This window comes from Sciurus carolinensis, chromosome 4 (assembly GCF_902686445.1).
Source record: "Sciurus carolinensis chromosome 4, mSciCar1.2, whole genome shotgun sequence".
Classification (NCBI taxonomy): domain Eukaryota; kingdom Metazoa; phylum Chordata; class Mammalia; order Rodentia; family Sciuridae; genus Sciurus; species Sciurus carolinensis.
This window is the reverse complement of record NC_062216.1, coordinates 62,208,929-62,221,181: the sequence shown is the minus strand read 5'-3', so window position 1 is coordinate 62,221,181 and position 12,253 is coordinate 62,208,929. Positions and strand designations below refer to the sequence as shown.

The window sequence follows — 12,253 nt, the reverse complement described above, 5'->3', positions numbered from 1 at the left end:
TAATAAGTGGCAGGACCAAGGAGGCAGGCTTTTGATTCTGCCATCCCTGTTTTAAACTATGATGTTATAGTTCTTTGTGGTTTCAGAGCATAGTATGTCCCTACCAGTGATGTTTTACTTGAATGAAATATCCATTTATCCTTTGCCTCTGAGACCTTGAGGCTGTTTAAACCTCCAGGTTTTTCATGAGAAAGCCTACCTTGAAAAAAGAAAGAGGCAGGACTGTGAATCATGACCTCTCTGGCCAGAAGAGCTCAAGGCCTTGGAGGTAGAATGTTTATAGTAGCTAATTGGTAACCAAGTTTTGTGCTGGAAAGATGTGAGGATGAATCAATCCTAAAGACCTGCCGAGAAACCCCAGTGCTAAAGTTAGGACCTTGGTACATTACTAACAACCCTCTTTTAATTAAAGTCCCTGGAGGCTGACCCTAGGCTACAAATCTGTCTTTGTACTGATATGTGTAGTGGTCAATCATGTCGAGTGGTGTTTTTTTTTCCCTTTAGTGTCATCCATCAGAGCAAGCCACCAGCCATTGATTATTTCCAGCAATGAACACGCTTTATTACTCTTATCCTGAGGAACTAGTTGGGGGGAGGGAGAAGAGATATAGTGATAAAGGTAGGGGTTCTTTCCATCTTCCTTTAAGAATGAGCTGGAATCGAAACCCCAGAGGGAAGTTTTGCATGACCCAGCAGTATGGAAACCAACTGCTTCATTAAATAAGCAGAAGAATTAAACAAAAGGCTGTCTACTCAGCCTTTTCTGGTAGTCCTGAAGTTTTGCTCAATAAATTGTATGCTTAGTGTTTCATTGTTGCTATTGTATTAGCAAATGTATGACCAAGTCAAACATGCTCTGACCTTAATATTAAATTTCCTCCCTTCCCTCTCCTAGTTTTATAAAATTCCAGTCCTTACCTAGACAAGAAGACAAAGATTGGTTCTTGACAGACATACCTATTTGCTTTTATTGCATAATTTCATGGAAAAAATTGAAAAGAGAAAATCACAGATAACTACATGATTTCTTTTGGGCTCCAAGTAATCAAATAGGTTGTGTGTGTGTGTGTGTGTGTGTGTGTAATTTGCTTTGTTTTCACAACTAACTTGGGAGGCATTTGTGAGAAAAGCTAGATAGTCATAGAGGGCTCATATTTACTTGAGTAAGACGGTCTTACATTCTCCCCAACCTCACACTTGTTTTTTGGGCTAAATTTGGTTCTTCTTATTTCCAGGGCTATGAGGGTTCTCTTATAAAGCTCACATCTAAGCAGGTAAGAATTTCAAACTTCTGTATAAATGATCACTTTTTTTTTTTTTTTTTTTACTTTCTCTGGGAGTATTAAATGGGGCTTAACATTCTTTTTTAATTCCAATTAGGATTTGATTTTTGTTGTGGTTGCTGCTGCTTTTAAATTAAGGATGAGATTTATTAGGAATTAGCACAGGAAGATGATGTGTAATTCTATATATAGTCTTCCAGCTAGGGTATTTGGGATTGTCCCAAAATGTGGCAAAAAATGATGCCTCCAGCATAGTTATATTGAGGCTGACTTGTATGTTCAAAGAAAATGATTAAATACCAACCAAATTCACTTGTACTCCCAATTCTTTCCCATTTCTTTTAAGAGGTTAAATGGTAAACTTTTACAAGTGATATGGATATCAGATGGTGACGAATCATGTTGTCCCTCAAACCCCTAATAACTCAGGCAAAAGTCCCTAATTGAGATTGGAGCTAGAAGGTACAGAATAGAGGTGGTAGGTGGTAGTCAGTGGCCCTGGCAGTTCCTGCAAGTTTCTATATGCTTGCTTGCTTGCTTGCTTGCTGACTTGCTTTCTCATATTTTTAAGTTAAACACTTGGCATATTCACCTTTCAATCACTTTGTCTCTCTGGTTCATCTGAAATAAACTACATTGCATGTTTCCTGCTCTACTAAAAGATAAAGAGTCCAAAGGGATTATGGTTCCCATGTACGCGGAACGGTGTTGTTTATGCCTAATTAAACACAGGATTTTTTTTTTTTTTTTTTTAAGGCATCCTTAGGGATTTGAGATAGACATGCTCAGTTTGTAAGTTTGATCATCCAGTGAGAGTGTAAGACTTTTATCATTGTGTCATTGTATTCCTTGCGCTTACAGTGTATCAAAAGGTGATTCCCTTCTCTTTCCATTTTTAAAGATGAAGAAACTGAGGTACAGTGAATTCGATTTAGGAAAGTAGCATCTCAGACTCTGAATTGTCTCTAACCCTTCATTCACTGCTGCTCACCTTCCAACCACCTCTAAAGTTTTGGTTTTGTTTTGTTTTTTAATGATTCTCTAAATCCCCAGCTGTGCCCTTGAAGAACTGCCCTCACCATCCCTTTGATTCATGTTAGAAATTTGGCTAAGCCACTGAGTCATGATTCTTTGGGTCTGGCTTTCTTATTTCCTCCTGTCGCTTGTGGTCATTTCTTTATCTTAGCTTTTCAGTTTGACATCACCCTTGACCCCAGAAAAACATATTCCCTGACTTTTTTTCTTCATATTTTCTCTTTCCTCAGCCCGTAGGTTTTGTCAGTTTTGACAGTCGCTCAGAAGCAGAAGCTGCAAAGAATGCTTTGAATGTAAGTATATGCTAATGTTACAATCTTAGGGGTTTCCTTGTAGGCGGTGGAAAGTTAATAAAACCTCTTTGGATTGGAAATCAAAGGGTAGGAATGTGACTGCTCAATCTAATATGGAGGGATTCATTTATTCAATTAGTCCTATGAAGAATTTTCTCCATGGATTGTGATCGGATGTGCAAGTTAAATAACTTTGCTTTTCACTAACTTACTAAAATGCTCAAAATATCCAATGATGCAGATTTTATTTTAATTCAATTCCATCAAGTCTGCTGCTTGTCTTCTGTAGAGGATATGATGGAGAGATTAGCCTGGCCATCATTGTACCCTAAATGACTAAGTCAAAAATAGATCAGAATCTTGGACTTTTTTACATCATGAGGTTTCCCTTTTAGGTACGTGACTCCTGTTGTTTATTTAAACAGATCAGTCTTTACTTTGATACAAAAAAATTTGTAGACTTTCCCAAAAGACATTCTACATAAAATGGTAGTCATTTGTATTGAGTAGAGATACCTGTTCACATTTGGTTTGTAGGCATCTTGTTTACCATGTTTTGTCACTTTTACCAACATTGTTTTAGAAAACACTTCCCTTCTTTAGTATTTTGAGAAGCAAAACAACCTATGGGAGCTCTGCCAAGGAAAGGTGAAAAGAGGCAGAACTTAGTTTCAGTTGTTGAAGTGTGGTCCTCAAGTGAGGAGCCTCAGGTCTGGCTCCAGCGTGCTTCAGGCAGTTGGCCTAAGGAGTTATGAATAAGTGTAAATGAAAGCAGCAGAGTATACAAGTGCTTCCTAAAAGACAAGTGACCACTCTTTTGGTTACAATAGAAGTACCATTGTGTAAGCATCTGGGAACTTGGGGCTGCTCTTGGTGATGTGGTGGTAGTGGCAGGTGCTCCCCCAGATGCTTCTCTGAGCAGACCATGTGAGGAGGTTAGCTAGATACCTGATATGATAATCTGATGACTTAGAGGCCCAAGGAAAAGGCTTTAGGTGAGTCTGTATACTCAGCACAATAGCATCATTGTGTTTTTAGACTTTGAAACAAAAAATGTGTACTCTTCAAAGAAACAGTTTATTTTTCATGTAAAGCAGGTAGGAATGTTTTAGGATTCCAGAATCTTTTTGGATTGATGACCTTTAGCCAGAATAACTGCCTCTTACAGAACAAAGTATAAACCAATAATTTTTTCAGTACCAGTAATATCTAGTGAAACAGTGTGTAGTTGAATAATTAACTGCCTCTTACAGAACAAAGTATAAACCAATAATTTATTCAGTACCAGTAATATCTAGTGAAACAGTGTGTAGTTGAATATTTTGTATAAAAATTATATGGATCTGAGAAGTAGCTCAGTGGTAGAACACTTGCCTAGCATGCATGAAGCTTTGGGTTCAATCCCCAGCTCTACAAAAGGAAGTGGGGAGGGCATTTTGTGATTTATGCAATGTTTTCCTTTATTCTAACCAGGTGGACATCTTTCTAAATGCAGAAATATTTTTTCCATTGTTCTGGTAAAGGAAGTAACAGTAGTTGAGTCCCCATCATAGAATGGGCTCCCCTTACCTTGCTTTATTTCTGGTGTGTGTATAAAGATTTGACTGACTTGCAGTCTGAAAAACAATAGGCTTTTGCAGTGACCTCTGTCATCTAAAAAGGCAACATTCCCTCATTTCCTTAGGGGGTAGATTGATTTTTTTTAAACAGATAAGTGAAGCTTATTGTTTTAATGTTTAAATGATAATAGTAAAGAAACCATGTTTCCTTCCTTGCCATGCTAAATCGAAACAGCAAACGTGTACTATTTTTCTTGGTGCTTGAGTGTTATCATCAGAAATAGAGGTATTAAAGCTGGTTTGCCCCTCAGCCAACTGGTTCCAGATCCCTGCATTACTGGTCCTCAGGTCTGGTTATAGATTATTCTTCTCCACTCTCCCTTCTCCTTGGCAGCAGACTTTATAATTACCAGTGTATTGTCCCCTAATCTTTAATACTACCTAGGAAGAACCTGAAATAAAAGAGGCTGGGATTTTGCTCTGAGTCTAAGGGGAGCTCCTCATATTTAACTTTCAGTTCCTCAGGACGAACTTGTGCATATAGGTATTTACTGAGTTCTGGCCAAACTGTTTCTTAACATCATCAACTTTTGTATGTGAATTATTTGTGGTCTTGTGTGCCTTAGAAATTCCTTCAATGTTATGGTTAGGGAAACAGACCTGGAAAGAATGAGGAATTCAGTTAAGGGAAGGGTTGGTCGGAGACACAGCTAGGAGGAAATATGAAGTGAAGCTCCTATAGCTCAAACCTGTTTTATACAGACACTTGCTGCTTATATTGCCCATGGAATGTTGCTACATTTTTACTAGTGGCAATAACAGACTATTTAATTCACATTGTCCAGGACAAATAATCCATGATAAAGTTTGGTATGTGACCATGGAGCAGAGTTTCTTCTCTCTGCAGAGAAATTGAGCCCATTCAAGGTAATGTACTTAATCACAAAGCTAACATGAATCTTCTCTGTGATCCAACATTTTAGGCCTTTTTCAAGGTCATCTTTATATGAGTTAGAAACATAAATACTTTGAACATTTATGTATTTCACATATATATATTAAAAACATATAAGCATTACAGAATTTTCTCCTCATGTCATTTGTCCAGGCTTCTCTTCAAAACTTTACCCTGAATTCCTTTGGCGGGGAGTTCAGTGTTAATGTTTTATTTTATTAAACTATTGAGAAACTTAAGCCTCAATCCAGAAAATCTCTCTATATAGAATAGTCCACAGTGTTAGGAATGACTTCTCTATGTTTAGAGTACCTCTTGTTATTATTCTGTCTTGGTTACTGCCTGGTTCAGTTAGTATTAGTCTTTTCCCAAAATGACTGATTTTTTCAGCACATTAATTTTCTGCCATTTTCAGACTGTGCTTTATTCAGTGTGATAATCTTTTGGAAAAACATGTAGGTTGGATTAAGTGGTAATATTGATTTTTTGTTAGGGGGATTACACAAACATAGACTTCCCTTTAGGTTATCCATAGTCCCATCCACAGACTAGAAACCCCACCTGTTTTTTAACTTGACAGCAAAATATTTGACCTATTCATGATCTGACACATTCATAATTTCCATACAATCAGTTCTTCAATTTCTATGCTAATGAAAGAGGAAACTGATAAAGAACTCTGTATGTTTGAATTTGTTTATAATTTTGAAAGGCAAATCAAATATAGTAACATCTGAAGTTAGCTGGTTTAATAAAAATTATGGTTTTTGGAGATTTTTAAAAAGAAACAGGAAGAAGAATGGGGCTAAGGATAAAGACCCTGAGGAGATGTGGGAATATACCACCTCTGGATATTTTTGACAACTGGCAGGACCCCCAAATTGCCATTTTTGCCTAATAGAAATCTTGTTTTAATAAATAAGAATGATTTGCAGATAACACTTCAGATCAGCAGGATTAAGTTAATTGCTGCTTAGGGTAATTTTCTAATAGGCATTCATTTACACTGGTGTAAAGTACTTAAATTGTGGACTCTTTATATACATGTCATTCAATTGATATCTCTCAAAATTCAAAGAGTTGTTATTAAGTAGGTATTACTTTAGACTCTTCTATAAATTGTTATATCAAAACTAGAGAAGTCTGATGTAATCAAACTATGTATATGACTACATACTACCTTTATACAATGCTGAGGCTAGTATAGTAGTTTGCCTTGCTGTCAAATTATACTCAGTGTTCTAAGTGAACTTTAGTTACCAACATACTATTTTATCAAAAGAAATTTATTGGAATATAATTCACACATTTAATGTTAAAATTTAGTGGTTTTGTTGTTTTTAAAGTTTTTTTAAATTTGTTCTTAAAATTTGTTTTATATTTTCATTTGTTCTAATTAGTTACACATGACAGTAGAATGCATTTTGACACATCATACATAAATGGAGTGCAACTTCTCATTCATCTGGTTGTATATGATGTAGCATTACATAGGTCATATAATCATATGCACATAGGGTAATGTTCCATTCTGTTGTATTTTTTAATTGTAAAAATTAGCCATTGTAACATTTCAAAGTGTACAAATGCATGTGCACCATGTCGTGCAACCATCACTATGCATTTCTAAAACATTTTCATTAACCCAAGCAAAACATCATAGCCGTTAAACAGTATCTCTCATTATGCCTTCCCCCAAGTCCCTGGTAACCTCTAATCTATTTTCTGTCTCTATGAATTTATTTATTCTAAATGTGGAAATATTTCTCTTATTTTTTATGGCTTTTCCTTTGCATATTCACTTTGAGGATTATACATGTTGTAGCATTTATCTGAATGTTCTTTCTATGACTGAATAATAGTCCATTGTATAGATGTACATATTTTTGTTTATTCATTCATCTGTTGATGGCCAGTTGGGTTGTTTTTTACTTTTTACTATGTTATTGCTGCAGTGAATATTGGCGTATAAGAATCTTGAGTCTCTTGTTTCAGTTCTTTTGGGCATGTATCTAGAGGTGGAATTTCTGGGTCATACAGATATTGTATTCTTTGTTTTTAGGTGTGTTTTTTTTGATTTTTTGATTTGTTCTTTTTATTTATACATGACAGTAGAATGTATTTTTAAAATATTGTTTTAGTTGCTATTTAATGAACCTTTATTTTTTTTTTTAATGTGGTGCTAAGAATTGAACCCAGTGCCTCATACATGCTAGACAAGTGAACCCCAACCCCAACCCAATAGAATGCATTTTAACATATAATATATACATGGAGTGTAACTTCCCATTCCTGTGGTTATACATGATGTAGAGTTCCACTGGTCTATTCAGCCTTTGCTTTGGGGGGATTGGCTTATTTCACTTGGCATGATAGTCTCCAGTTCCATCCATTTACTGGCAAATGCCATAATTTCATTTCTCTTTATGGCTGAGTAGTATTCCATTGTGTATATGTACCACATTTTCTTTATTCATTCATCTGTTGAAGTGCATCTGGGCTAGTTCCATAGCTTAGCTATTGTAAATTGAGCTGCTATAAACATTGATGTGGCTATGTCACTGTAATATGCTGACTTTAAGTCCTTTGGGTATATACCAAGGAGTGGGATAACTGAGTCACATAGTGGTTCCATTCCAAGTTTTCTGAGGAATCTCCATATTGCTTTCCAGAGTGGCTGCACTAATTTGCAGTCCCACCAGCAATGTATGAGTGTACTTTTTTCTCCACATCCTCACCAACATTTATTGTTACTTGTATTCTTGATGATAGCCATTCTGACTGGAGTGAGATGAAATCTCAGTGTAGTTTTAATTTGCATTTCTGTAATTGCTAGAGATGTTGAACATTTTTTCATATATTTGTTGACCGATTGTATTTCTTCTGTGAAGTGTCTGTTCAGTTCCTTATAGCAGTTGTATCTTTAGCTAAACTGATTTTCATAAAGGTTGCACCATTTTACATTCTCAACAGTATTGTATAAGGGTTCCAATTTCTTCATATCCTCATCAGTATCTGCTATTTTCTTGTTTTGAATTTTTTATAGTTGTAGATGAACACAATACCTTTATTTTATTTGTTTTTATCTGGTGCTAAGGATCAAACCCAGTGCCTCACATGTGCTAAAGCAAGTGATCTACCAGTGAGCCACAACCCCAGCCCCAGTATCTGTTATTTTCTACTTTAAATTTTACAGTTATCCTAAAGGTAAGTTGTTCTTGATAAATATTGTCTGACTGATTCCAATGGTAAATTTGAATTCTTTTGGAAGCCTACATGATTCAAAGTATTTAACACAGATTAGTAACATTTCTGTGATGGCAGTTCTGATTAATGGAATTGTGTTACTCTTAAACAGCTTGTTTTATCTATTAATAAATAGGTACATGGGTGATTCATTTATAACATCAGATGTAAAGAAATTTTTTCAAGACCTAAATAGAGTTTGGAATAAAGAAGTGAAAAGCAGTTTTGTTGTGAAGAGGAAGAAGGTAGCCATCCTTTAAACTTCTAAAGCATAGAAGGCTTTGTAATAAATAGAAAAATTAAGAGGAACTGAATATATATATATATATATATATATATTCAATATGTATCTATATTAATTTATATGTATATATAACAATATTTTCAACATATGCATATATATTGTTTCTTTTAATTTTAATATAATGAATAACTTTATATAACTATTTCTTGGTTCTTGAAGAAATTTATTGATTCAGCAGTGTAGCAAAAAGAATTTTTAGAGAAAGTTTAATAATTTGTAAGAAAAGATGTGTAAGAAAGCACTTTAGCTGGGCATGGTGGCACACATCTGTAATCTCAGTAACTGGAGAAGCTGAGGCAGGAGGATCACAAATTCGAGGTTAGGCTAGCAACTTAGTGAAGCCCTATCTCAAAATAAAAAAGGACTGGAGATGTAGCTTAGAGATAAAATCTCCCTGGGTTTTATCCCCAGGAACAAGAAAAAAAGGACAGAAAGCACTGGATAGTGTCAGATGTTGAAGAAACCAACTGCTATCATCAGGAGAACTTTTTCCATCTTTATAAATTCTTGGTGTTGCAGTTTAACACTGCAGTTACTTATATAACAATGATTCCAGCCTCTTACATAGTTATGTTGAAACTTGAGCTCTCAAGACTACCACGTTTCTGAACAGTTGAAAACAATTGGTTAATCCTGTACTGGATTCCTCATCTTTGAAATGGGGGTCTTATTCACTTAAAAGTGTTAAAGGGAAATCTGTAATAACACACCTTTGCCAGTGGTCTAAAGGTAGTCTGTGCCATTAACATAATTACTTTCTTAGCCAGAAGACGGAGCCATCCAGTCCTGGAACACACTCTTGAGTACAGAGGAATACCAGGGCTGTGGAGGGAGGCACTGGCCATGCAAAGACCTTTGGCTCTGGTTAGACACATGCCTGTATGTCAGTCTGTTTCCTGTATCACAGTTTTTCCTGACAGCTTGTGCAAGTTAGGACTTTTGATCTTAATATTTATACAGCTTGTGAGTTAGGTGAATTATATCTACTAAACAAAACTTTTCACAAATGTAAGTATCCAGATGGCCTATCTCAGCCCTCCTCGCCTCACTAGGTACCTTGTCAGTATGTTTCTTATCAGTTTTTAAATTTTCTCCCTATGTTTTTCTTAAGTCTATTGCTCAAAGTTGAAGAGGCCCAATCAGTAAGAACCCAGCTGGAACTTTTGGATGGGAACTATGCAGGACTGCCAGATGAGATCATGAGCCTGATCTAGTGTTTATCTGTTAAATCTGTTTATAACTTCTCTTAAGAGCAGAGTTTTAAGGCAGCTATTTGACGTCACAGGGTTAGGGACTAGGCCTGTGGTGATAGAGAGCCCCATGATATGGGGCTGTCGGATCCTTCTCTTTTTCTCAAAATTATCTATATACTTTGGGGCCTAATTTAGCTACTCCACACCTCAATTTGAAATAGGTTTAGCATGAGAAGCAAACCACCAAAATTGACTCATAGCCCAAGTATAATTTAAAATACAAAAACACTAGATAGCAAGTGTCCAGTATATGATTATTTAGTACTAAGATTTGTTCAGATATTCTTTTTTCTTTTCTCTAATCTCCTTATAGTGGCCCTGCATTTTGGGGTTGTTTTTGGATGCTGTTACCATGTAATTTAAAAATTGTACTGAAAAACAAACAAATTAAGATGTATTTTATATTTAGGTATGCAGACTTTCTTAAATTCCCAATTAGTCTTTTCCTAAAGAAGAGGAAGTGAATTACTTGAATTTGTTAAGCATTTAGTAGGAAACTAGAAAATATAACACTAGTAAAAGGAATCCTAAGGTAAGTTTGATGAAGGAATAATCTTTTCGCTGAGGAAATGAGCAGGAAGAACCACAGGTTCTACATATAAACTGATATATTCCAGTGTCAAGTATCTGTGGAGATCTCAGGTCCACCCAACTCTTCTCTAAATAAAACAGTTAATCAGTTATCACATGGCTATGGGAAACTTCTCAGAATTTTCCTCGTGGTCTTTTTTTAAGGATCTACTTGTTTAAACTTATTTGAACTACATTTTATAAGTGACCTCATTTGATCTTGCACTTTTTCCATGGTTCTTTAGATATTTCAGAAAATGCTAAGAAACTAATTTCTCTGTATTATAGATGCAAAACAAAGTCAGTGTTTGTGGAAGGTAGAGTGCAAAGTAGGAGTAATTTGCTAAAACTTCTGTTTATATTTTGCTAAATGTCAAGCCAGTTTTTAGAACCAAAAACTTCTGATTCTGCAGGCCATTCACATCATTGATGTTTCTGTGGAGCAGCACATTTTGGAACCTCAAATCACTGTTTTTGTTCTACTTTTTTAGTGAATGATCACACACCATCAAAATGACTAGGGGCCACAGAACTTCCTTCTAATATTGACTTAATGTTTCAGTAACCTATAAGAATAATATAGGTTAATAATAATAACCTATAAGAATATTTATCCCTGTTTATGGGATGTATTGGAATATTTTTAAATTTTAGGGAATAAAGATGAGATTTATCCCCCACAAAGTAGAATATTGTGTTTTGACATAATATTTTTAATTATTTTACTCAGATAGGATAGTATATCAAATATGAAGTATTTTCTTCCTTTATAATTAATTATAAGCTTTTCTTGAAAATTTTATAGGCATTTAATAATTACACTTTTTTTAAAAAATATTGGGGATTGAGTCCAGGGTGCTTTACAATTGAGCTTTGTTCCCAGTTCTTCAATTATTTATTTATTTAGTGTTAGGGATTCAACCCAAGACCTCATGAATACTAAACACATGTTCTGCTACTGATCTAAGCCCCCAACCCTTAGTAAAGATTTTTTTATATGTAATGTAAGTAGGTAAGAAAAGAGGTGAGAGATTAAATGTCTCTAGAATATGAGAAAATATCTTAAAAATATGTAAAAAATACAGGACTAGGAAGAATAAGATATAAAGTTGAATTCTAATAAATATTATTAAACTGTTCAATGTCAAATCTGAAAAAAATTTTAAAAGGTCTGTGTTTATTTTCAGACTAAAATCTTTCTTTTAAAATTTAGTGTTTTGGTAAAGAACATTTTGAAAAGTGATGTTTTGAGTAACCTCAATATTGCGGGGATTTTTTCTTTCTTTCTTTCTTTTTTTTTTTTTTTTTTGGCCAGACATTGTGTGGTAAGTGAATTTTTAAGATTAGTATTTTAAAATTAAAAGAAAAAATAATTTCTGCAGAATAGAAATTAGGTAGAAAATTCCTACCGTAAACTGGCATACGAGACATCAGTCACAAGTGGGGGTGTGGCTCAGTGGTAGAGTGGTTGCCTGGCACACATGAGGCCCTGGGTATGATTCTCAGCACCACCCTAAAAGAAAGAGAGAGAGAGAGAGATTGAATACACAGATGACTTAAGGAATAAATTTTGAAACATTGTGGCATATGAAAATTAGTTTAGATGGAAAGGAGTACATATCATATTCTCAAGTATGAAGTTGTAACACAGGAGCCAGAACCATGCAAAGTATAAAAAACATTGTTTCTACATAGACTTTCAAAATCAGTAATTAAAAATAGAACCAACATGAAATACTGCAGTGTAATTTCTCA

The 12,253-nt window shown here is 35.0% G+C and overlaps 1 protein-coding gene across 8 annotated transcripts in view; it reads left to right on the top strand.

The window, feature by feature from the left end:
- Positions 1 to 12,253, top strand: part of Rbpms (RNA binding protein, mRNA processing factor) — a 167,115-nt gene that overhangs the window by 73,052 nt on the left and 81,810 nt on the right. For all 8 annotated transcript variants that reach the window (XR_007108210.1, XR_007108209.1, XR_007108206.1 and 5 more), the window contains exons 3-4: positions 1,236 to 1,274; positions 2,549 to 2,611. Coding sequence is in view for 2 of the 8 variants with exons in the window: in XM_047548431.1 (XP_047404387.1) it covers positions 1,236 to 1,274; positions 2,549 to 2,611 (102 nt within the window). In the remaining 6 variants the exon portion in view is untranslated. The remainder of the gene's footprint in view (positions 1 to 1,235; positions 1,275 to 2,548; positions 2,612 to 12,253) is intronic.